The following is a 26,576-nucleotide window of genomic DNA, read 5'->3' as shown; positions in this document are numbered from 1 at the left end:
AGGTGTAGGATCTTAATTTGAGCCAGTTTGCTACCGCAGGAAAATAATAACGGTACTACAGGAACTTTGAATTATTATGTGCACTATAATTAGACATTTTTGTAGGGTTTGATGCAATTCTAGTAAGGGAAAATCAAATAGAACATTTCAAAGTGTAAATGAGAAACTCCAGAAGCCTTTGAAACCTCAAATACACTACAATTTATCCAGCAAAAGGGTGATCAAATTAAGATCCTACACCTGTATTTATATTCCAGAGCGTGTAAAACCTGTCTATGCTTAAAACAAACAGTAGGCCTTTCTTTCCTTGAAGTCTCTGTAGTATGCAGTGACACCTAAATGCACTGTACATAACCTAGCCTATTATTTAATTTGATAGCACATCTGACATTATAGTTTGACACCATTTTAACATAAATGATTGACATGTTAATCTACTTTAAAAAAACAAAAAAAAACAACAACGTATAAACCAAGAAGCACCATAAGGCACCATAAAGTTAGTATCATTCGTTTCGACCGTACTATCTAATCAGTCAATAGACAAATTCCAAGCAATCACGTGTATGACTTTGATTCAAGGACATCAAAGACATTATCCTTTGAACCAAAGATGTCTATGTTATTTCATGATGAACCAGGACAGTTTGAGATGGACATCTTCAAGAAAGGTGAATCCATGATGCGCCATTAGGCATTTCATTTGACAGCTACTCTTATTTTTGAAGTGTCAACGGAGGAGTATATAATCTGGGGTTCATAATAAGAGTGCACATTTGAAGGACAGTTACCTTGGTTGGAGAGGTGAGACAAAAAGTAGCCCTGAGCACCAACCTAACTATTTTTAGGGACTTTTAACTCTGAGCATGGATGCGAAAAAAATCTCAAACTTAAGTATCGATCACATTTTAGGCACTGGATAAGGACTTTCTTATCAACAAGCAACAGAAAATGTAGAAAACAACATAAACTTTTATTAGATTCATAGTCAGAGTTGTAATTATAAGCATTTTCATGCTGAGATACACCGTTGGAAAAAGAAACTTTCAGAAAATGAAGAGCATGCAAAAAATATTATTCCTGACACTATAATAAATCCAACATTACAGCCCCCTTTACCTGTTTTGGGACACAGACACCAACACACTACAAAACTAAATAAAAGTACACTTAGTGAAATTATCAAAATATATTTTTAACAAACTGCTATGACATGTCTGTGAAGAAAATTAACCATTGTTGAGATCAAGTTTTAGAATAACATTTTTTTTAAACTTTTTTAAATAATGACAGTACACCACTTAATAAGGTTATATCAACGTACATAATGTTGAATAAATAAAAAACATTTGAAGAGTGGCGGACTCATCAATGTAGATTCTTGTCGTGTTGTTAGTTGTAGAGATGATAAAAGTGACACATTAGTGACATCTACTGGCATATTGTGGGACTTATTATGCTACTAGAGCGTAAAGGTCAGGCAATAACTACACCATTTTGGTCACTTTACTTGAGCATTAAATCTGCCAGTCAACCACCTACTCAACTCAACCATTTAGTAAATATGAACAATGTTGCTATACTTATTTCTAATGACATTTCTCCAACATAAGTAGTAAAGACAAGAAATGGTTAATGTATTCTTACTCATTATCAAGCACTTCAGCATGAGGCGAGGATGATTTTCTTATCTACTAAACAATGCTCACAATAGTAAAGAAACTCAGTCCTTCTTGACACAAAATTTGAGTATATTTGGCTAACAGAAGATTTGAACAAAGTGAGCTGTCCTGACAAAGTTTGCAATACTTTGTGTTGACATAGTCATAATTCAATTAAATACAAAAAGGAGAAAAGTTCCAATTGCCACAGGTTACTAAGTATCCCATTACATGACTTTGAGGTGTAATGAATGAGTTCCTCTCAAACTGGATATACTAATGTCCCTTATTCAGATCAAATGAAGCTGAAGCCGACTCCCTCATAGCATCCTCGTTGTTCTGCGGCTCTCTTACAGACCTAGTCATAACCGTACGCTAGCAATATCAAAAACAACCACACATTGTTGCCTTCAGTTCCACATTGTTCAGTACCACATTGGATAAGTGGCGATTTCGGAATACGACATGGTGCACGAGTTTTTAGACCCTTCCTGATAATGAGTATTTCTTGCCGTTTCACGGTGCTGTTATTAACACAGGATGTTCACAACGGTGTTCAAAGAGTGTGTTCAACGGTGTTCAAAGAGTGTGTTCAACGGTGTTCAAAGAGTGCAGGAGCAAGTTCAGGTGTTTTTTTCTCCTCCTCATGATGTGCTTACATAGTGTTCAGTAGACAAAGACACTATCCGTATCCACATAGCTAAGTACACAGGTTAAATATTTCTGTTTTTATGCACATACTCGTAGGTTTTGACATTAAGCACACACAAGTTTAGACGGTCAGATCTGTATCTAATGCTCACACTCACAAACCTACCAAAGTCTAACTTTGAGAGAGAAGGAGAGAGAAGCATGGGAGGATAGCCAACAGGGGGTGTAAACTGTGGTAGCACTGAGCTAGCAGGTGTTCCGTCTGTTCCGTCAGATTTAGCCTGAGATTAACACCATTGCTGCAACAACAAACCTAGAGATGGGGAGGAGGGCACTGGTTTATCAAGAAATGTACCTTTAACAAGTATATTGTGGTACCCTTGTAGATTTCTATAAACAAAAAATAAAGCTTTTCGCTAACAGTACGTTTAAGTTAAAGTTAAGCAAAAGTTATGTTATTGGTACTTCATGCTACACAATAAAGACAACAGCTTAAACCATATTAATCTAGGTGGTTTTCCCTTACATTACCTGCCATTACATTTTGGGGTTAGCAGACATTTTGGTTAGCATAACTTGGATTTGAGACCAACTGGCTCAAAGTGCAATAAACACCTAAGACCAAGTTCTGAAAGTCTTATTTGACCCAGTTATTGACAAATGGCGCTGTCTATATTACCACGATTTAAACCATTGCTAGAAAATTGTCTTTCAAGGGTACAGAAGATATCTGCGCAGATAAAGTTCTCCTTCTGCAATTAAGTTGGGACATTATGATGAACATTTATGTACGTGCTAGCATTACCTTACCTAAAACCGGTAAAACAGGTAACTAGTATTTAACAGGGCTCTGTCAACAAATTTAGTAGGCTACCAGAACCTTGTTTTTGTATCACCTGTGAGCATACTACAATTAACACAAGCCCATTAACAAGCAAATCAATATTATATACATCATTCCAATTGCATATTTGGGGAAATGCTCAGAGTGCAAGTGGAGAAATAGCAGATGTCGGAATCCCGAATAATATTAAACCCTGTTTACTTTTGAACATACACCATCAGAAGAACATGACCGTATGTTCATATCTCATCTTTTCACAATAAAAGGCATGTTGATGTGAACATTTATTTGGAACACAATTTGACTCACACATCCACATTTTGGATAAATCCCTTTAGCGCAACATGGCCATCTACAGTCGGTTCACACTGACAGACCAGGCATTACGTTGAGGCCCTTGGTCTCCTCTGAAATACAGGGAATTAGGATGAAGCAGCAGAAAAACAACAGAGTACAGCATCATGTACTTAGTCATTTGAAATGTTCCCTAGTAGAAGCTCCATGGCATAAGAAGTTGGCTGACTGGACAAAGGGTGTTGGCAACTTCTGACGTTTTGGCAACTTCTGAAATAGAGTAACTTAGAAAAAACGAAGTGATTTATATCTATTAGATAATTGCTTTTGTAGGGTTTGTATCCCAGATTTCGGGTTACAATGATTTAGTCTCGTTATTAGTGTTACAAACGGAATGCGGGATGTTAGTTAACGTACAAGGCACTAGGTTTTGCTATAGGACTGACTGAGATTATGGGGGGGGGGGGGGGCGGTGGTTCACTACTGTAATTCTGACAGCAACAGCCAGAGGAAAGCACAAATAAAAGATGGACATTAAGAGGAGGAGAGCAGTAGATCTTTTGAGGAGGAGGAAGAGGAGGAGGAAGGAGGAGGGTGGTTAGGACTGCATCTCAGCACGCAGCATCCAGGGGAACCAGCAGCAGAACAGCAATCTGAGAAAGAGGATGAGCAGGAGGAAGAGGAGAGGGATTCGAATCAGTGGACACATTCATAAACAGGAGCTTATTTCTAATCTGCTATTTGTTGACTCAGAGAACAGAGGCAGGAAAAGAAGAGGCTGTACCGTGATATTGAATTCTCAGAGGTGATGTCCTTGGGTGACCTCACCGTGTTGAATTTACGCTTTGGCTGGTTCACTAGAATAAACAAAGAACAACATTTGGATAGAATGCAGACGTGGGAGTAGAAGGTACATGATGAAATGGGGTGGCGTGGCACGCTGACTAACATGGCCGGACGGATTTGACCTTAGATACTTACTAGACACCTGGTGGACTTTCTTCACCATCGTGCCGTCGCCGCTATGACCGTCCTTTGGTCCGCAGATTCTGAGAGATCATTAACAGCATTAGCTAGTATTGTTCCAGAAGGTCAGTCTGTTCAGAATGAACCTTTACAAATCACAACAGAGCATGTTGTATATTGAACCAGGCGTTAAAGTAGGTGTTATGTTACCTCTGCACGCGAGATGGGGGTGCAAAGACACCGTACTTGGGCATGCAGTTGAAGTAGCGGACACCAAAAACAGACCCATCATGCTTTCCTGTGGGATTCTCCAGCTCCACACCAAACCAGTAACCTGGACACACACACATCATCAATCATTAAACTTGACTAAACATCTATAATCATTTGTCAAACATTTCGTAAAAACATTGTTGCAGTGACTTGATTTCACAACAGACCTACCTGGGGCAAAGTCTGTCTTTCCGTAATAGCGTATGATTCCCTGCTTCACACCAGCAACCAGCACCTGATCTCCAAGTTCCACCTTCACCCCATCTGGGTCCAGACTGGCTACGGACATAGACTTCTTCCTCAGAGCTGACGGAGAAAATCAATCAAATGTTTGTTAACATAATATATAATAGTGTGTTATAACGTCTATGAGTCATGTGTTATTTATGTGCTGTGCTCATATCAGAATGAATGCAATGGCCCTTGATGGGAAGACTCTTGTACCTCTCAATTCAATTAAATTCAAGGGCTTTATATTGGCATGGGAAACATATGTTATCATTGTCAAAGCAAACCTTTCTCTCTCTCCATTATTTCCTTCTTTTCTTTCTTGTTCTTTCCTGTGACGCGGGAGAAGTCCATGCGGGGTGTCTTGGGTGTGGAGGTGACAGAGGAGGGGGCCAGCTCAACAGCTTTAGCGATTTTTGACACTGGAGCAAAGATACCTTCAGGACAATAGAAGTGATTAGAGAAAACACTGAAAAAAGCTGCAAGCTCAAATCAGGTTTACCACAGCTGTTTTTCTGAAAACTAGCTGTACACAAAAGTCATGAAATCAAGTCTTCTCTTTGCTCTTTTCTCAAGGGGAATCTTGACACACTTCAACAATAGATTCAATAAAAAAAATCCCAAAATGGTGATGTGAAATAAGAAATCAAAATCAAATCAAATCAAATGTATTTATAGAGCCCTTCTTACATCAGCTGATATCTCAAAGTGCTGTACAGAAACCCAGCCTAAAACCCCAAACAGCAAGCAATGCAGGTGTAGAAGCAATAACAGGTGGTTACCCAGTTTGGGGGGGCAGATGAAGTAGCGCACCCCTCCCACACTTCCGTCGTTCTTGCCCTCTGGCTCGTCCAGCTCCACCCCCACCCACTGGCCACTGGCGAACTCCGTGGTCCCACAGAAGCGCAGGGTGCCCGTCTGTGGAGGAGAGACTGTGTGAGGGCCAGGATTCAACATCAGCTCTGACATTTACCTCTGTTGTTTATGTTGGATTTTTACTAGCAAATTGAAATAACCTTGTTGCTCTCCACAGGGGCCCATTGGAGAAAAAAAACACATGATTTGTATTCTTGAAGGTGATACCAGGCAAGATTAAATAGTTAACAACACTTCTCCACAGCACTCAGACTTCTCTAGACCAGGGCAGCATACTGATCTGCTGTTTTTCTGTCATACTTGACTACTGACATACTAGGCTATGGTTAGTAGAGTAGTCTACACATCTCAACACAATACCATGTTTTAAGAGGTAATATTGTGGTCAGTAGGACATACACTATATATGCAAAAGTGTGTGGGCACCTCTTCAGGTTGTTATAGCAGCAAAGGGGAGACCCTCCCAATATTAATGCCCATGATTTTGAAACGAGATGTTCGACGCGCAGGTGTCCACATACGTTTGGTCACGTAGTGTATGTTTGAACACAGTGAGAGGTGCAATACAATTGCACATTATAGACAGAAAAAAACCCACATAGTCCACACATTGGTTTCCAATGCATTTGAACTGCAGTGAGTGATGCATAGTTAATGGCAAATGAATGCATCAAGTGAGACTACGTCATTTAGTGCAGTCAGTAATGCAGTCAGTCATGGAAATACATCTGAAAACACAATTAAATGTGTTCAGTTACGCAAGTAGACACACAGGTCGAAGGGCTACCCACCTGCTTCAGGTGATGCAGAGCTGAGATGTCAATTTCATCACTGCTCGATTTTTTGGGGAGCTATACATGTTAACACAAGTTGGAATAAATGTTTGCTAGAATTCACATGTTCTCTTCTCACACAGTACAACAAGCAGCAGGGCTCCACCATATAGTATGAATGATACCTCACACTGGCCACTTAAAAAAAAAAGATAAAGATAATTGAAAGCCATTTAAATGGTCTCATGCACATAAACGTGCTCACAAAATTCTGCAGTTCATTTTAATTAATGGTTTCAAATCTTTGAGGCTCCCATTTCTCACCCTTTGCTTCCCAATCCCGACAAAACACACAGACCTTCATGTCGTCCAGCACCACACGGTCTCCCAGTTTCAGGCCGATGGAGGTGAGCATGAGGTTGCCAGGGATGTTGTCGTAGTTGAGCAGGGTGGCGCGGGGCAGGTTGCAGCTGAGTGGCACAGAGTCCAGCAGCAGCTGCTTCAGCTCCTTGGCCACCATGGCCGCCTCCGCTTTGTCCAGAGTCATGTCCATGGGGTCAGGGACCACCTCGGCTGGCCCCTGCCCTTTATCATTCTGTCAGAGACAGAGAAACAGAGAGACAGACAGACAGACAGACAGACAGACAGACAGACAGACAGACAGACAGACAGACAGACATAGGAGCATGGAGGGAGAGAGAGAGATGGAGAGAGATGAAGAGACATGAGGAATAAATTGGCATATTTTTACTGTTTTGTGTAGAAGTCATCCCTACATATAACAGACATAATCTGTTTTTATCTGAACAGTGTTTTCAAAGAGCGACTGCACCTAAAAAGCAACTTCCCATTTTGAAAATGGCCTATGTGGCTTCGATATGAGCCATAAACATTTATTCTAGTGTCAAAATTGACTACAAAGTGTAAATGGGATAATTTGTCTCGTCCAAAACTGAGAGTTAAGAGATGATAGGAAAATATTGTATGACACGGAATGAAGGCAACTGTAACAGTTTTCCTTGGATTGGGTTTACTTCAATCCTGCCCACATGCCTACAGCTGGCAGCCCCCAAGTAATCATCAATTTGGTTGCGCGGCTGCACGAGATCTGATCATAATGTCCATGGTCAATTTGGTTTGACATTCGATAGCTCTATGGGGCTAGTTAGGGACCATCAGTAAATTACACAATGTGCACAGAACAATATTTGAAAATGCCAATAGCTCCAAATCGCTATGTCTGAACCAACTATAAATTGTAGAAATCCATATACAAATATTGAAATCATTTAATGAGACAACTAAAATATGTGCAACATGAAAATATTGTGCCATTTACATTGTGTAATTTATTGATGGTCCCTAACTAGCCCCAGTGGTATCTAATGTCAAACAAATTTTGCCACGGTCGCACACCAGCCAGCTGAAACTAAGTGGTGAAAGAAGTTGGCTAGCAATAGCTTTCCTAGGTGACTTCAAGACATAAGACCTGGTTAGACTGTTTCATATCTAGAAGGGTGAGTGGCTGTAACTGTGTACAGTTTCGGGAGAGTGAATGTACAAACCATACACTGCTTGCCACGTGAGAAAACACACAAAAGAGACACATATTAACCCCCCCCCAAGACAACTCTGGTTTGGTTTTCAGTGTTAATATCCAAGCTGAAAAACAAAGCCATGATAATCGAAAACTTCAACAAGTATTTCTCAACCTCGGCCAACAGCTCCGCCCCCCCGCAGCTACTCGCCCAAGCCTCCCCAGCTTCTCCTTTACCCAAATCCAGATAGCAGATGTTCTGAAAGAGCTGCAAAACCTGGACCCGTACAAATCAGCCGGGCTTGACAATCTGGACCCTCTATTTCTGAAACTATCCGCCGCCATTGTCGCAACCCCTATTACAAACCTGTTCAACCTCTCTTTCATATTGTCTGAGATCCCAAGGATTGGAAAGATGCCGCAGTCATCCCCCTCTTCAAAGGGGGAGACACCCTGGACCCAAACTGTTACAGACCTATATCCATCCTGCCCTGCCTATCTAAAGTCTTCGAAAGCCAAGTCAACAAACAGATCACTGATCATCTCGAATCCCACCGTACCTTCTCCGTTGTGCAATCTGGTTTCCGAGCCGGTCACGGGTGCACCTCAGCCACACTCAAGGTACTAAACGATATCATAACCGCCATCGATAAAAGACAGTACTGTGCAGCCATCTTCATCGACCTGGCGACTCTGTCAATCACCATATTCTTATCGGCAGACTCAGTAGCCTCGGTTTTTCTAATGACTGCCTTGCCTGGTTCACCAACTACTTTGCAGACAGAGTTCAGTGTGTCAAATCGGAGGGCATGTTGTCCGGTCCTCTGGCAGTCTCTATGGGGGTGCCACAGGGTTCAATTCTCGGGCCGACTCTTTTCTCTGTATATATCAATGATGTTGCTCTTGCTGCGGGCGTTTCCCTGATCCACCTCTACGCAGACGCTACCATTCTGTATACTTCTGGCCCTTCCTTGGACACTGTGCTATCTAACCTCCAAACAAGCTTCAATGCCATACAGCACTCCTTCCGTGGCCTCCAACTGCTCTTAAACGCTAGTAAAACCAAATGCATGCTTTTCAACCGTTCGCTGCCTGCACCCGCACGCCCGACTAGCATCACCACCCTGGATGGTTCCGACCTAGAATATGTGGACATCTATAAGTACCTAGGTGTCTGGCTAGACTGTAAACTCTCCTTCCAGACTCATATCAAACATCTCCAATCTAAAATCAAATCTAGAGTCAGCTTTCTATTCCGCAACAAAGCCTCCTTCACTCACGCCGCCAAACTTACCCTAGTAAAACTGACTATCCTACCGATCCTCGACTTCGGCGATGTCATCTACAAAATAGCTTCCAATATTATACTCAGCAAACTGGATGCAGTTTATCACAGTGCCATCCGTTTTGTTACTAAAGCACCTTATACCACCCACCACTGCGACCTGTATGCTCTAGTCGGCTGGCCCTCGCTACATATTCGTCGCAACACCCACTGGCTCCAGGTCATCTACAAGTCCATGCTAGGTAAAGCTCCGCCTTATCTCAGTTCACTGGTCACGATGGCAACACCCACCCGTAGCAGGCGCTCCAGCAGGTGTATCTCACTACTCATCCCTAAAGCCAACACCTCATTTGGCTGCCTTTCCTTCCAGTTCTCTGCTGCCTGTGACTGGAACGAATTGCAAAAATCGCTGAAGTTGGAGACTTTTATCTCCCTCACCAACTTTAAACATCTGCTATCTGAGCAGCTAACTGATCGCTGCAGCTGTACATAGTCCATCGGTAAATAGCCCACCCAATTTACCTACCTCATCCCCATACTGTTTTTATGTATTTACTTTTCTGCTCTTTTGCACACCAGTATCTCTACCTGCACATGACCATTTGATCATTTCACTCCAGTGTTAATCTGCTAAATTGTAATTATTCACCTACCTCCTCATGCCTTTTGCACACAATGTATATTGACTCTTTTTTTATTTTTTCTACTGTGTTATTGACTTGTTTATTGTTTACTCCATGTGTAACTCTGTGTTGTTGTCTGTTCACACTGCTATGCTTTATCTTGGCCAGGTCGCAGTTGTAAATGAGAACTTGTTCTCAACTAGCCTACCTGGGTAAATAAAGGTGAAATAAATAAAATAAAATAAATAAAAATAAAAGTTCAGCTCCCATTTAAGTTACCATGAAATCATATCAAAGAGGACATGAAACCTCAACATGTGCACCCATTTTATTAGGTACACCCATCTAGTACCGGGTTGGGTCCCCCTTTAACCCTTTAACCCCAGAACAACCTGAATTATTCTGAGCATTCTACAAGATGTCGGAAACGTTCCATAGGGATGTCGGTACATGCTGACGCTATGGCATCACACAGTTGCTGCAGATTGGACGGCAGTAGATTCATGCTACGAACAGCGCATTCCATCTCATCCCTAAGATGCTCTATTGGGTTGAGGTCTGGGGACTGCGCAGGCCACTCAAGTAAACTGAATTCGCTATCATTTTCTAGGTGATGTTTTTCCACTCCTCAACTGTCCAGTGTTGGTGATCACGTGCCCACTGGAGCTGCTTCTTGTTTTTAGCTGATGGAGTGGGAAATGGTGTGCTCGTCTGCTGCAATAGCCCATCCATGACAAGGATGGACGAGTTGTGCATTTGGAGATGCTGCTCTGCACACCACTGTTGTACTGCAGCGTTATTTCTCAGTTTGCTGCCCGCCTGTTACACTCTTAGAAAAAAAGGTGCTATCTCGAACCGTAAAGGGTTATTCGGCTGTCCCCATAGGAGAACCCTTTGAACAACCCTTTTTGGTTGCAGGTAGAACCCATTGTGTTTCTACAGAGGGTTCAACATGCAACCAAAAAGGGTTCAACATGGAACCCAAAGGGATTCTACCTGGAACCAAAAATGGTTCTCCTATAGGGACAGTCAAAGGACCCTTTTGGAAGCCTTTTTTCGAAGAGTGTAGCTTGCACGATTCTTACTATTCTCTATCGACCTCTCTCATCCTTTTGCTCCTCCCTTCCTATCGGCAGAACGTCAAAGGGCAGTACCCGTGCTAAGGTCTATTTCAATGCTGGTCAGACCAATCGGAATCCATGCTTCCAGATGGTTTTGATCACGCGGACTGGGATATGTTCCGGGTAGTCTCTGAGAATAACATTGGGCAAATACACGGATACGGTCACTGAGTTCATCAGGAAGTGTATATTAGATGTTGTACCCACTGTGACTATTAAAACCTACCCAATCCAGAAACTGTGGATAGAAAGCGAGAACCACATTTAACCATGGCAAGGTGACTGGGAATATGGCTGAATACAATCAGTGTAGTTATTCCCTCCGTAGTTCATTGATTACAGCTCAGCATTCAACACCATAGTACCCTCCAAGCTCATCATTAAGCTAGAGGCCCTGGGTCTGAACCCCGCCCTGTGCAACTGGGTCCTGGACTTCCTGACGAGCCGCCCCCAGAATGTAGGAAACAACACCTCCACTTCGCTGATCCTCAACACAGGGGCCCCACAGGGGTGCGTGACTAGGCCTCCTCCTGTACTCCCTGTTCAGTCATGACTGAACGCCTCCAACTCAATCATCAAGTTTGCAGACAACACAACAGTAGTAGGCCTGATTACTAACAATGACGAGACAGACTACAGGGAGGAGGTGAGGGCCCTGGGAGAGTGGTTCCAGGAAAATAACCTCTCCCTCAACGTCAACAAAACAAAGGAGCTGATCGGAACTTCAGGAAACAGCAGAGGGAGCAAGCCCCTATCCACATCAACGGGACAGCAGTGGAGAAGGTGGAAAGCTTCAAGTTCCTCGATATACACATCACTGACGATCTGAAATGGTCCACCCACACAGCCAGTGTGGTGAGGAAGGCACAACAGCGCCTCTTCATCCTCAGGAGGCTGAATAAATTTGTCTTGGCCCCTAAAACCATCACAAACTTTTACAGATGCACAATTGAGAGCATCCTGTTGGGCTGTATCACTGCCTGGTATGGCAACTCCACCCCCCTTAACCGCAGGGCTCTCCAGAGCGTGGTGCGGTCTGCACAATGCATCACCGGGGGCAAACTACCAGGACACCTACAGCACCCGATGTCACAGGAAGGCCAAAAGGTTAATCAAGGACATCAACCACACGAGCCATGGGCTGTTCCCCCTGCTATCATCCAGAAGGCGAGGTCCGTACATATTCATCAAAGCTGGGACCGAGAGACTGAAAAACAGCTTCTATCTCAAGGCCATCAGACTGTTAAACAGCCATCGCTAGCCGGCTTCCACCCGGGTATGCAACCCTGCACCTTAGAGGCTTCTGCCCTATATACATAGACTTGGAATCACTGGTCACTTTAATAATGGTACATTAGTCATTTTAATAATGTTTACATACTGCTTTACTCATCTCATATGTATATACTGTTTTCTATTCTATTGTATTTTAGTCAATGCCACTGACATTCCTCTATCAATGCCACTCCGACATTCCTCTATCAAAGGTTAGTCATTAAAACTCGTTTTTCAACCACTCCACACATTTCTTGTTAACCAGTTAGAGCTCTAGGGGCGCTATTTCATTTTTGGATAAAAAACGTTCCCGTTTTAAGCGCGATATTTTGTCACGAAAAGATGCTCGACTATGCATATTCTTGACAGTTTTGGAAAGAAAACACTCTGAAGTTTCAGAATCTGCAAAGATTTTGTCTGTAAGTGCCCCAGAACTCATTCTACAGGCGAAACCAAGATGATGCATCACCCAGGAATTAGCAGAATTTCTGAAGCTCTGTTTTCCATTCTCTCCTTATATGGCTGTGATTGCGCAACGAATGAGCCTACACTTTCTGTCGTTCGCCCAAGGTCTTAGCAGCATTGTGACGTATTTGTAGGCATATCATTGGAAGATTGACCATAAGAGACTACATTTTCCAAGTGTCCGCCTGGTGTCCTGCGTCGAATTCGGTGCGCAATTGCCAGCTGCTTCTACTTTACCATTTGATTCAGGGGAGAAAGCATGTGTCCAAGAACGATGTATCAATGAAGAGATATGTGAAAAACACCTTGATGATTGATTCTAAACAACGTTTGCCATGTTTTCAGTCGATATTATGGAGTTAATTTGGAAAAAAGTTTGCGTTTTGAGGACTGAATTTATGGATTTTTTTTGGTAGCCAAATGTGATGTATAAAACGGAGCTATTTCTAATACACAAGGAATCTTTTTGGAAAAACTGAGCATCTGCTATCTAACTGAGAGTATCCTCATTGAAAACATCAGAAGTTCTTCAAAGGTAAATTATTTTATTTGAAGGCTTTTATGTTTTTGTTAATGTTGCGTGCTGGATGCTAACGCTAATGCTAACGCTAAATGCTAACACGAAATGCTAACTCTAGCTAGCTACTTTTACACAAATGATTGTTTTCCTATGGTTGAGAAGCATATTTTGAAAATCTGAGATGACAGTGTTGTTTACAAAAGGCTAAGCTTGAGAGATGGCATATTTATTTCATTTCATTTGCGATTTTCATAAATAGTTAACGTTGTGTTATGCTAATGAGCTTGCTGATAGATTTACACAATCCTGGATACAGGGGTTTTTTCATAGCTAAACGTGACGCAGAAAACGGAGCGATTTGTCCTAAACAAATAATCTTTCAGGAAAAACTGAACATTTGCTATCTGAGAGTCTCCTCATTGAAAACATCTGAAGTTCTTCAAAGGTAAATTATTTTTTTGAATGCTTTTCTGTTTTTTTGTGTAAATGTTGCCAGCTGAATGCTAATGCTAAATGCTACGTTAGCCATCAATACTGTTACACAAATGCTTGTTTTGCAATGGTTGAGAAGCATATTTTGAAAATCTGAGATGACAGTGTTGTTAACAAAAGGCTAAGCTTGAGAGCTAGCATATTTATTTCATTTCATTTGCGATTTTCATGAATAGTTAACGTTGCGTTATGGTAATGAGCTTGAGTCTGTATTCACGATCCCGGATCCGGGATGGGGAGATCAGAAAGGTTAACAAACTATAGTTTTGGCAAGTCTACTTTGTGCATGACACAAGTAATTTTTCCAACAATTGTTTACAGACAGATTATTTCACTTATAATTCACTGTATCACAATTCCAGTGGGTCAAAAGTTTATATACACTGTTTACGTACCCCTGTTTCTGTGTTCTTTCTGCTTCCTGAAATTTCCCCAAGCAGCTGATTGGTCGGCCCCATTGCTAATTGGAGCTGACCCCGCCCTCTCATCAGAGGATATCCCCTTTACAGCTGTATATGAGCCAGTGTTCCTTTGTTAGGAGAGAGCTGAGGGTGATAGCCTGTATAGGTTGTTTTTTAGAAAGAGATTTGGTATGTACTATGTTAGTTGTTGCTGAGAGAGATGATTAGTGTGTCCTGTGTTGGTTGTTGCTGAGAGAGAGCTGATTAGTATGTCCTGTGTTGGTTTTTGCTGAGAGACAGGTTTTTGTACATTGTAGCCACTGCTTTTAAGGTATGTGTCTCCCCATAGGAGGCAGTGCTTTTGATTTATTGAAATGGTTTACTTATGTTTGTATTCTGTCTTTGTTCCCAGGGGGGAAGGGGAAGGCACCTAGGGAGTGCTTAGGCAAGAGGCCTGCGGGCATACATAACCCGTAGTATTTACTGTCTATACACACTAGGTAAGACCTGGGTGGACCATCCCCTGTATTTTGGTTAGCGCACCAGGTGGTGCTAAGTTAGGTGGGTAGGCAGGTAAGGTAGAGGGGGCTTTGACATTAACTTGCTGGTTCCGTTCAGCCCCTATTCCTGAATTACCGTTTGACGGAATAAATTCCCAGTAAACAGTAAATTCTCTGCCTTCGTCATCCTTACTCGCACCTAAAGTCTCATAACTCTTTTGCTCCACGGGGATTTTGAGTTGTAGCAGGGGGTTGCGTTCCCTCTTCCTAGAGGCGTACGTAACAACACTAAGTTGACTGTGCCTTTAAACAACTTGGAAAATTCCAGAAAATTATGTGATGGCTTAAGTTGCTTCTGATTGACTAATTGACATCATTTGAGTCAATTGGAGGTGTACATACATGTGTATGTATTTCAAGGCCTACCTTCAAACTCAGTGCCTCTTTGATTTTCCCATGATGTCATGCAATCAGCCAAGACCTCAGAAAAAAAATGTAGACCTCCACAAGTCTGGTTCATCCTTGGGAGCAATTTCCAAATGCCTGAAGGTAGCATGTTCATCTGAACAAGCAATAGTACGCAAGTATAAACACCATGGGACCACGCAGCCGTCATACCGCTCAGGAAGCAGATGCGTTCTGTCTCCTAGAGATGAACGTACTTTGGTGCAAAAAGTGCAAATCAATCCCAGAACAACAGCAAAGGACCTTGTGAAGATGCTGGAGGAAATGGGTACAGAAGTATATACATCCACTGTAAAACGAGTCCTATATCGACATAATCTGAAAGGCCACTCAGCAAGGAAGAAGCCGCTGCTCCAAAACCGCCATAAAAAGCCAGACTACGGTTTGCAACTGCAGATGGGGAAAAATATTGTACATTTGGAGAAATGTCCTCTGGTCTGATGAAACAAAAATAGAACTGTTTGGCCATAATGACCATTGTTATGTTTGGAGGAAAAAGGGGGACGCTTGCAAGCCGAAGAACACCATCCCAACCGTGAAGCACGAGGGTGGCAGCATCATGAAGTGGGGGTTCTTTGCTGCAGGAGGGACTGGTGCATTTCACAAAATAGATAGCATCACGAGGAAGGAAAATTGTGAATACTGTATATTGAAGCAACATCTCAAGACATCAGTCAGGAAGTTAAAGCTTGGTCACAAATGGGTCTTCTAAATGTACAATGACCCCAAGCATACTTCCAAAGTTGTAGCAAAATGGCTTAAGGACAACAAAGTCAGGGTATTGGTGTGCCCATCGCAAAGCCCTGACCTCAATCCTATAGAAAATGTGTGGGCAGAACTGAAAAAGCGTGTGCGAGCAAGTGTAACAGTATAACTTTAGACCGTCCCCTCGCCCATACCCGGGCGTGAACCAGGGACCCTCTGCACACATCAACAACAGTCACCCACGAAGCATCGTTACCCATCGCTCCACAAAAGCCACGGCCCTTGCAGAGCAAGGGGAACTACTACTTCAAGGTCTCAGAGCAAGTGACGTCACCGATTGAAACGCTATTTAGCGCGCACCGCTAACTAAGCTAGCCGTTTCACATCTGTTACACAAGGAGGCCTACAAACCTAACTCAGTTACACCTGCTTTGTCAGGAGAAATGGGCCAAAATTCACCCAACTTATTGTGGAAAGCTTGTGGAAGGCAACCTAAACGTTTGACCCAAGTTTAAACAATTTAAAGGCAATTCTACCAAATACTAATTGAGTGTATATAAACTTCTGACCCATTGGGAATGTGATTAAAGAAATAAAAGCTGAAATAAATAATTCTCTCTACTATTATTCTGACATTTCACATTCTTAAAATAGTGGTTATCCTAACTGACCTAAGACAGGACATTTTTACTAGGATTAAATGTCAGGAATTGTGAAACTGAGGTTAACTGTATTTGACTAAGGTGTATGTAAACTTCTGAATTCAATTGTATGTCTGTAGTTAGTTACTATGAGAAAGAAACCTACTAAACAGAGGTCTAGACAGTCAATAGTGCTCTTACCCTGACAGTGGGGTTGGCTCCATGCTCTAGCAGACACTGGACTGATCCCAGACACAGGTTGGAGGCTGCAATGTGCAGGGCTGTGCCATGGTGGAAGTCACTGCAGGTGGAATTCAGTACTACAGAGACAGTACAACCAGGTTCAGATCAAATCAATCTGAATTTGATTTCCAAAGACAGCTATTATCTTCGTTTTATTCTGAAAGCGTTACCAACTTCTTCTCTTAGGAGTCTCGTGTGGTGTTTGAGCCACATGGTCCGTAGACAGGAGAATAACAATGAGACGAAATGGCCCCAATCAATGGTCAGTGTGGAGGAGCAATGAGAAATCAATGTAGGAGTTAATGAAATGGCCTTGGGTCAAGGCTGGTATGGGCTTGATGGAGTGTTAGTTCTGATTGGAAGTCTAGGGAGGGTTAGGAGGAACACAGACATACAGGAGCATGCCAGAACTGACAAGACTGACTATGTTGTTAGTTGGCTAGGTAGACTACATGGGTTGTGTTGATGCTACTCACCTCTAGGTTTGGAGGCCTTGAGGAGAATGCGAATCAGCTCTGGCACGTCGAAGTATGCAGCATAGTGCACGGCGTTCATGTTGGTCCAGCGGCTGCGGAGACTTACGTCTGCCCCCAGGGAAATGAGCTGATTGGACAGCCTGAGGGCAGCGGTAGGGTCACCTGGATGGGGTCACAAGATGGACAAAACTGGTAGGAAACTACATTGAATCTTAAGCTTAAAACCACTTTATTTTATGAAAGCTTTATTGAGAAATCAGACACTTGAAATGAACAATCAGTTCAAGGTTTGAGAGTCTCACCAACACCATGGGCCCCGGCTTTGCAACTGTAGTGGAGCAAGGTCATGTCTGTCAGTCCATCACGGTCATTGACATGGCAACCACGCTTTAAGATCTGTAAAAGGAGACAAGAACTGTTCAGTGAACTGAGAGAGGGAGAGAGATGCTAGGGGAAAGGCAGAGAGAGCAGTAGTATCATATGCCTTTTTAAACACTATGAAACACTGAAAACACCACACATACAGACTATAGGGCTATAGCCTCTCATCTCTCTGAGAGATGCTTCCTGTGCTTATCGTAGCCACATTAGCAGGATGAGCCATTCACACCCAATTCGCACAGACGACACATGTCGGCGAAGTCTAATGATGGGGAGTCATGAGATCCTGCTGAGTCATGAATTAAGCACTACATTTATTTTCACTGCATTGCAATTTCATCAGAGGCTATCATTGCTGAGTAGCATACGTCAACATGAGGAACTGGCACCCATTTTGGATAGGTAAAACATTTGAGGGACACAAATATTGAAACGATGGCAGTCGTTACCAGAAGTGACATTAAGTTGCTATGCTGTTTCAGCTGAATATCTAAGCTTGTACTTGGTACATTGAAAATAGTACAAATAGGAGTTAATAGCAAACTATTCATAGCAGCCTTTACAATGTCGAATAACCTCCATCAATGTCTTGCTGAGTGTAATGCAAAGCCATATTCCCAATGGTGTAGATTGAAGAAGCAGTGAAACTCCAGTTAATTAGCTCTTTCCTCTGGTGCCAGCAGACAGCAGTGACGGGTGCCGAGTGACAAGTGAAAAAGGACCCATCCGGATTCCCGAACAAGACTAGCAACTATCTCGGGACAGTTCATTATCCACCAGTGTCAATCAAGAGAGACGAAATGAGCACACTCCCCTCAAGCCCTGACATTATGCCTTTTCATACAGAGACATGTAGTCCAACTGAATGAACATGATATTATCAGACAGGTCCTCTCCTGAGGCTTAACGATGACACCCCCATGCACACTTTCATGATTCAACATGGATTCTATAAGGTGAATCCCCGTAGCTGCAGTGCTAACACGAAGCTAGCCTTACACATCTGATTCAACTTAATTTAGGACTTTGTTAGGTTAAATCAGGTGCGTTAAAACTATGATTGGAGCAAAAGCCTACACCCACACAGCCTTTTGTAGATAAGTCAATGCATCTCTGTTAATAAAAATACTGTAAAATTTGCCAGAGGGCTGAGGTTGTTTACTGACAATGCAGCGACGTGGTTCTTTACCCATATCTGACAGCCTGGTCTGATTTAGAGTCTGTCTTAGTGCAGAGCCTGTATGGGTAATGGAAAGGACCTATTATCTCAGCCATCAATCACAGCCATCACGGCGTCCTGGGGGACACCCAGGAACTGAGGCTGACTTTACGATCAGTCCTAACACTAAAACTGCATCAATAAGAGGAAATCGAGTTAACTAAGAGTGTGTATTTGTATGTGTGGATACGTATGTGTGTGTGTGTGTACATGTGTTTTTATGGGGCATATCTTCCCTCTCTCCAAGACAGTAGAGCGGGATTAAGAAATGAATCTGAAACTTGAAGTATGCATACTTTATGTTGATTCACAACCCACCCTCATCACTCTTCCTCTTCAGGGTTATGAGAGTTCCCGCTCCCACGATCACATTACCACTACTCACACTGCATTAATGGTTGGTCCTGAGCTAAAGATGTGCACTTTCATCTAAGCAACAGCAAAATAAAGGGAATCAACTGAAACATAAACTACACCTCATATGACCTTATAGTAAGGTGTTTTCTTTTAAAGCACACTAGTAGAGCCTCAACTTTTCTAAGGTAACCCAACGGGTTGTAAGTCATGCCTCCAACTGAACCCAAAGCCTGCCGTTCCATGTTCTCTTCAACTAATGACTGTATCACTGTATTTTGTTTCCTGTGTGTATTGTATTTTGGTTGGAGACCTGTATCTTTGGTGCACTATGCAGTAATATACTGTATCTGACTGTTATATACACAGTAGAAATAAAGAAGAAAAGTATTTGGTTCCAAGCACTGAGCCTTGTGGGACGCCAAATTCAACTTTGGAACATTCAGAAGATTGGATACCAATACTGATACGTTTAGGCCAGGGATGGGCAACTTGTGTCCTGCCACTTTTGTAGGCTCGCGGATCAATTTCCACAAAAAAACTCAGAACTTTTAGGAACCCAGTCAGGATCTCATCTTGTTGTTGAGAGTTAGAATATTACAATACACAAATTTGGTTGTGCATCAGAAGTCTTTCTCCTGAGATATCAGTCGGACAGTCACTCAATTATCCCATGTCAGCTAACATTTTTTAGATTGGTAAATTTGTCTAGCCAGCTATGTAAACTTGTAGCAATCATAGCCGAATTACCGACTGTGGGGCCCCCACTGATTCTCTTAGTCACTCTCACTCAGATATCATACTAAAAACTGCAAACATTTCTCTCTACCTTATGGCACAACGTGTAGAATTGCAGGACATTTGCTGTAAAACTGCGCATTTTCTCTCTGCCCCATGGCAAAACGAGTAGAATGGCATGAAATTAGTTATAAAATGGCAAAATATTCTATCCGCCCCATGGCAAAATGTGTAGAATTGCAGCGAACTTGCTTTGTAACTGCAATATTTTCTCTACGCCCCATGGTAAAATTTATAGAATTGCAAGAAATGTACTGAAAAGGTTCCTTTCTGCTGTCAAGAGAAGCAAAATGTTTCGCTCAGGAGGTTGGCCCCCCCCCAACAATTTTTTTGCTTAAGGCCCCCAAAAGGCTAGGGCCGGCATGTGTGGGTATGAACGCAGACCCGTGAGCCACTGCGCCCCACATGAAGAGTTCAGATTTCTTGTTGCCTCCCACCCAATCAAAGTTGCCCATCCCTATTCTAGGCCTACAGATTTCTACATATATCTGTATGTTTCTGCCAGTGTTGTGTGAGCTGTAGTCAGGCCTGTAGTCTGCTGAAAGTCCTTACTGGCAGTAACTCACCTCGTTTCCGATGAGGTCGATCTTGTGCTGGACCTGTGGGACCCACTGACGGATGATGGCGAAAAGCTCTGGGATGGTGGTGCGCGGATCCAGCAGGATCTCCAGACACGCAGGATCATTTGGGTCAAAGAATGTGAAGACTGGAATGGTAAGGAAAATGCCAACAAGATTATTACCCTCCTCATGAAATCACTATGAAATGTGCCTCTCTTGCTATTCTTCGTTCTTTTCCAGACAGCATATTGACTCATTCTGAATGTGTGACATTAAATATCAAACATATTTTTATCTTGTAAAAATGTAATTTGTATTTTGGGTTGTATTTTTCAGTAGGCCTCTTAGTGCGCTCTATTTAATTACTTATGGAGTTCTCTCTGTTGAACATCCAATCGTTCTGTCCTGTCTGAAAGCACTGTTTCTATAAGCAGCACGAGGTAGATTGAAACCCTATCAAAGTGGAAACGTTGCACTGAAATAACACGATCATTCTTACTTTGTTTTTATAACACACCATCATACCACCACCATAAGATGCATTGAAGCTTGTGGGTAAACTGAAATTAAAAGCTTTACATCACACTAGTCTGCAGAAAACACTTACATTCATTGGCATAGAGTGGAATAAGAACGACAGTATCATACCGTTTGCATATAACAGCCCCAAAGCCAAGATCCATCTACTAAAATAATCAATAACATGCTATAAATGTCCTTGTTCACTTATTTACGATAATATACATTTCAGTAAATATTTTAATTATGTTTCTATGAATCTGCAGAGGTTGTTTTGACCAGGCAGTGGTCTGTGCTTGGTGAAAGGCTCTTTGTGGATCGAGGCTACAGTAGCACACGTCCCAGAGCCCAAAATCCACTGTTACATATAAAGCAGTGTTGGGTAGGGTGCATTAACAAAGGGCCTGGGCCTGTATTCACAAAACATCCCAAGGTGCTGATCTAGGATCAGGTCACCCCTGTCCATATAATCGTAGACAAGATAGTAGCTACTAACAATTGGATACCGCAAAATTGTGGAGAAAAAGGGGGTAAAAAAATGAATAAATAAATTAAATAAAAAGCACTCCTACTATGAGACACTTCCTGTGAATACGGGCCCTGGAGCCTGAGACCTAGGACCCACCATAGTCTTTGGGGAGGGGGGCCTGTGCAGATGGGTGGACCATGGGCCTCTTCCGGGGCTCATGAACTGGGCTCTGGTACTCAGAGGCAGGCTGGGCCTCCTCCTCCACCTCGGCAGTCTGCTCTTTAGTCATTCTGCTAGATGTTGCCAGGCCTGGAAAAGATGACACACATTTATTGAGTGGCGCTACAAATCAAACAGCTCTATCGCAGGTTTCTCTGAACAGTTGTCATACGTCTGTGACTCAGCCAAGAGTCACATGAAGTAGTTGCTTATAAGAGTCTTGTTCCCATGACAGTCTCTCTACTCTGGCAAGTCTATGCCTTGCAGATGCCCCTCCCAGAGCAGACAGGCTCTATGTTTGGCTCTAGGGCCTGTGAGAGACGTTCACTAGTGACTCACTGATAACTGCACTTACTGACAAGAGATGAGGAGATTCAGGGAGCAGGCAGACTAACAGGCAGGCTAATGTATTGTACCATTTCAGTGCATGCTAATGCTAACTCTTAATGTCCATCATTGAACTGGAAATAGCTAATGGGCTGAGCTATATTTTCCAAATAGTATATGCAGCAGCATATCTCGCACATCCGTCCTATGACAAATCAGGGATGCGTGTACTGTACAGTATGTGTTGGACATTGCAGCACTAATTTCTAAAGTGCTGCTGAACAAACCGTAAAACATCTATGTAAAAGCCCTATAGTATCAGTATACCAACGCTAATGCAATTTTGTATACAACACAATGGACCCTTTGGCCTATAACATTCACATTCACCTGACTAGATTTCCATCCTAAAATAAATGTTCACACTCTCATCTAGGGTCAGAAAATAAGTTATGTGTATGTGTTAATAAACACCCCGTTAGAACAGAACCAATAACCACTATTTATCCTAACATTGAAATGGGAACAAAGTCTATGTTAGTGGAAATTATTCACTGGGTCTTTTTAGTCAAGTCCAAGGGTTTCCTCCTCCATAGTCTGACTGCACAGTGAGCACACCCCATGTAAAATGATTCATCTGCCAAGTAATCTAATACACGGACTAAATTGTCCATCCATGCCTCTGCTAAGCCTTTTGTATTTTGAAAAAAGTCCAGAGAGAGGGGAGAAAGAGAGAGAGAGAGGGCTAATCACACAATCAGTAAAAGCCTGATCCTGTTGCGCAACTGTGCTACTGTATCAGTCTACCAACTCATTGTCCCAAGCACTATGGGGTCAAACAGTGAGTCAAAACAGAGGCCATACATTGGTCTGTGCTGCATTCATTAAGCTTAGAGAAACTACATTAACAGAGACCGATTCTGCTGTTATACAGACATATACTCAAAGCCAAATGAACAACCCGCACTCAGGCAGATACCACCCTCCTGACACTCTCTCTATGAGTTGCCTGTTGCCTTCAGTTGCATCATATTGAGGGGGATTCCTAGTCGTGTTTGGATATGGATACATAAGATGGATACAAAGCCTGTAAAGGTTTTCCTCCTCTTCGTCTGAAGAGGAGGTGTAGCAAGGATTGGACCAAGATGCGGCGTGGTAAGTGTCCATGGTTGTTTATTTAAAAAACATAAACACTATGAATACAAAAACAATAAACGTGAACAAACCGAAACAGTACCGTGTGGCGACAAACACAGACACGGAAACAAAGAACACTAAGGTCAGGGTGTGACACAGCCAAGATAGATCACGGCCTGGATGATTTGGGAGCAACTGTCCCCGTGCAGTTTGTGTCTTTTTATTTCTTCCTTTAATTATAGACTTTCTTTACCGCTTCCCACGATTTGCTGCTGAATCAATAGCCACTGCAGAATGGGTGATAAAACACATTGCCTGACATCCCAAAAGGATTATGTTGAAATAAAGGGTATCCATGATATAGCGTCCAATGACTAGCAGATAACAACTATACCTGTGCAGTGCAGTACCTGTCACCTATTATGACTATACTGCTAACAGAGTCCAGTTAAGGCAGCCATCATCGTCTCCTCCGAGTTGCCCGGCTCCTCCTAGTTCCTACCCCTGATCTGACAGTAGTGTGTTTCATGAATAAAGTCTCAGTCACAGACAGCATTTTCCCTGGTATAGATGTGACGTATAATTAGCATGAGCACATTATTTGTTTAATTAAATGAGTACTGTATACAACTAAGTCTTATGCAATAGTGCTCATATGAGTCAACCAGCTGTATACATTTTTGGAGGCAAATACATTCAGATAGCAAAATAGGAGAAAAGAAGTGGTGCGACAAACTTGACAGATGTTGATATTCTACTCAATCCCTACTGTAATGGAATGAATAGCATTTGATCATTTGGCTGGGTCACACTAATGACAAAAACAATAGGCCAGAGCGGTATTTTCGAGTTATTAACGATAAATAAAAACAACATATTAGTGTTGCAATGAGCAATAATGCAAATGTGCATATCACATCGCCCAACAACGTGTATGATAACAGAGCTTTTGACAAGCCTATATGAGAAAATGTGTCAATTCGTGACTTGTGCGTAGCAGAGGGCGTGTACTCAGCCAACGAGGAAAAAAACGCCCCGTTGGCAAACAATGAGAAAGATGCTGGAGGAATATACACATGGCATGTGCAACTATTAATTTGATCTAATAACAATGCGCTGACGTCTTCTGTTTGCACTTATATTATAAAATGGGCGCAAAAAAAAAAAAACATCTGCCCGTGAGAGTTCATGGAACAGTGTTTCAGAGCATCTCCATCTTTCTAGGCTCCGTATCAAGACAAACACACCGGCTGTGAAAAACACAGACGCAAATAAATCTAATCAAACTAAATATATCTAATAATTAGAATCGTATATGCATGAATGGTATTCATCTTACCTGAAAACAAGCCTTGTCGATTATCTCTAGCTTTTCCTCGCGGTTCAGCTAGATGAGAATTGCAATGGTGCTGAAAATGCTGCTGTACTGCTGCGAAGGTCTTTCTTTGTGCCTGCGTCACCGGCGTGAGCGCCCATGGACCACAACGTTGGCTACCATTGTGTGTGTCCTTCCTAGGCACACGAATTCGCCTAGATACCACAGTCAGAAAATGTGCTATATCTTAATAATTCATGAAAAAAACGTATTTTTGATCTTAACTTAAGGTTAGGGTTAGATATAAGGTTACACACGGTGTGGTTAAATTAAAAAACGTTTTTTATATATAGAAATATGCGGGGTTCAGACTTTGTGGCTGTGGTAACTAGTTACGATCATCTTCAATTTATATATATATTTTTTCATTTCACCTTTATTTAACCAGGTAGGCAAGTTGAGAACAAGTTCTCATTTACAATTGCGACCTGGCCAAGATAAAGCAAAACAGTTCGACACATACAACGACACATGGAGTAAAACGAACATACAGTATAAACACGTCTATATACGATGTGGGCAAATGAGGTGAGATAAGGGAGGTAAAGGAAAAAAAAGGCCATGGTGGCAAAGTAAATACAATATAGCAAGTAAAACACTGGAATGGTAGATTTGCAGTGGAAGAATGTGCAAAGTAGAAATAAAAATAATTGGGTGCAAAGGAGCAAAATAAATAAAATAAATACAGTAGGGAAAGAGGTAGATGTTTGGGCTAAATTATAGGTGGGCTATGTACAGGTGCAGTAATCTGTGAGCTGCTCTGACAGTTGGTGCTTAAAGCTAGTGAGGGAGATAAGTGTTTCCAGTTTCAGAGATTTTTGTAGTTCGTTCCAGTCATTGGCAGCAGAGAACTGGAAGGAGAGGCGGCCAAAGAAAGAATTGGTTTTGGGGGTGACTAGAGAGATATACCTGCTGGAGCGTGTGCTACAGGTGGGAGATGCTATGGTGACCAGCGAGCTGACATAAGGGGGGACTTTACCTAGCAGGGTCTTGTAGATGACATGGAGCCAGTGGGTTTGGCGACGAGTATGAAGCGAGGGCCAGCCAACAAGAGCGTACAGGTCGCAATGGTGGGTAGTATATGGGGCTTTGGTGACAAAACGGATTGCACTGTGATAGACTGCATCCAATTTATTGAGTAGGGTATTGGAGGCTATTTTGTAAATGACATCGCCGAAGTCGAGGATCGGTAGGATGGTCAGTTGGTCAATATGCCAAACAAAGCCATCATTAGAAACACCCCCTACACACACAAAACGAGTAGGCCTATATCAAGTTTTTGGGCGAACGGCATGGCAATATTGAAGTACAATAAAGGTGAGAAGAGACAATTTCACATCTTTCGTGGCAAACCGAGTAGCATTCATAAGAGAAGCCACAGAAGTCTCTCAGTGGAGATATATCAGCATCAAGGATAATCCTGCTGATGAGGTCTCCAGAGGTTTGTTGGCTGACAGCTTTTTGGCTTGTAAAAGATGAATAGAGGGCCCAGACTTTCTCTTGAAGTCAAAGGAAGAATGGCCAAAGCTGGCCTTGGATCCCACTCCAATCTCTTCAGGTGATCCAGAGAAAAACGTGACCTGACGGTGAACTTTGTTGTTGTGAAGGACTCTGAGAGTGCATCTACTTTTCTGATTGGAGTTGAGGATCCAGTTGCAGAGAGTGGTGTTCAGTTCCAGTGTCCTAAGCTTAGTGAATAGCGTGGAGGGGACAATGGTGTTAAACACTGAGCTGTATTCATCTATTCTAGGTGGGTGAGGGCAGTGTGGAGAGCAATTGAGATTGCGTCGTCTATGCATCTGTTGGGGCAGTATGCAAATTGGAGTGGGTCTATGGTGTCTAGGATGATGGAGTTGATGTGTACCATAACCAGCCTCTCAAAGCACTTCATGTGCTACAGGGC

General features: G+C 42.4%; 1 protein-coding gene and 1 long non-coding RNA gene across 4 annotated transcripts in view; one reads left to right on the top strand and one right to left on the bottom strand.

Moving 5' to 3' along the window:
- Window positions 1-954: 954 nt before the first annotated feature.
- LOC110507488 (CAP-Gly domain-containing linker protein 3) lies at window positions 955-24,824 on the bottom strand. 2 transcript variants are annotated; one of them, XM_090224338.1, is made up of 15 exons: window positions 24,638-24,822; window positions 21,772-21,924; window positions 20,634-20,773; window positions 17,618-17,711; window positions 17,316-17,477; window positions 16,798-16,916; window positions 6,925-7,161; window positions 6,585-6,644; window positions 5,700-5,835; window positions 5,205-5,354; window positions 4,861-4,995; window positions 4,627-4,750; window positions 4,432-4,499; window positions 4,235-4,307; window positions 955-4,103 (listed from the first exon to the last, which is right to left on the bottom strand). In XM_090224338.1, the coding sequence occupies exons 2-15, from the start codon at window positions 21,902-21,904 to the stop codon at window positions 4,049-4,051; spliced, it is 1,686 nt and encodes a 561-aa protein (XP_090080464.1). In that variant the 5' UTR covers window positions 21,905-21,924; window positions 24,638-24,822; the 3' UTR covers window positions 955-4,048. The 2 variants fall into 2 exon arrangements, with proteins under 2 accessions (XP_090080464.1, XP_021443184.2); XM_021587509.3 differs by lacking the exon at window positions 6,585-6,644 and having other exon boundaries at window positions 24,638-24,824.
- Window positions 13,265-26,576, top strand: part of LOC149971228 (uncharacterized) — a 135,740-nt gene continuing 122,428 nt past the window's right edge. Inside the window, exons 1-3 of one of the 2 annotated variants that reach the window (XR_016492643.1) lie at window positions 13,265-13,407; window positions 13,776-13,837; window positions 17,322-17,346. This is a non-coding gene — a long non-coding RNA (uncharacterized LOC149971228). Of the gene's footprint in view, window positions 13,408-13,775; window positions 13,838-17,321; window positions 17,347-26,576 lie in introns of those variants that run through there. The other variant, XR_016492644.1, reaches the window with a different exon arrangement.

This window comes from Oncorhynchus mykiss, chromosome 27, assembly GCF_057628025.1.
Source record: "Oncorhynchus mykiss isolate SJ-2025 chromosome 27, ASM5762802v1, whole genome shotgun sequence".
Taxonomy (NCBI): Eukaryota; Metazoa; Chordata; class Actinopteri; order Salmoniformes; family Salmonidae; genus Oncorhynchus; species Oncorhynchus mykiss.
This window is presented reverse-complemented; position numbering and strand designations above follow the sequence as displayed.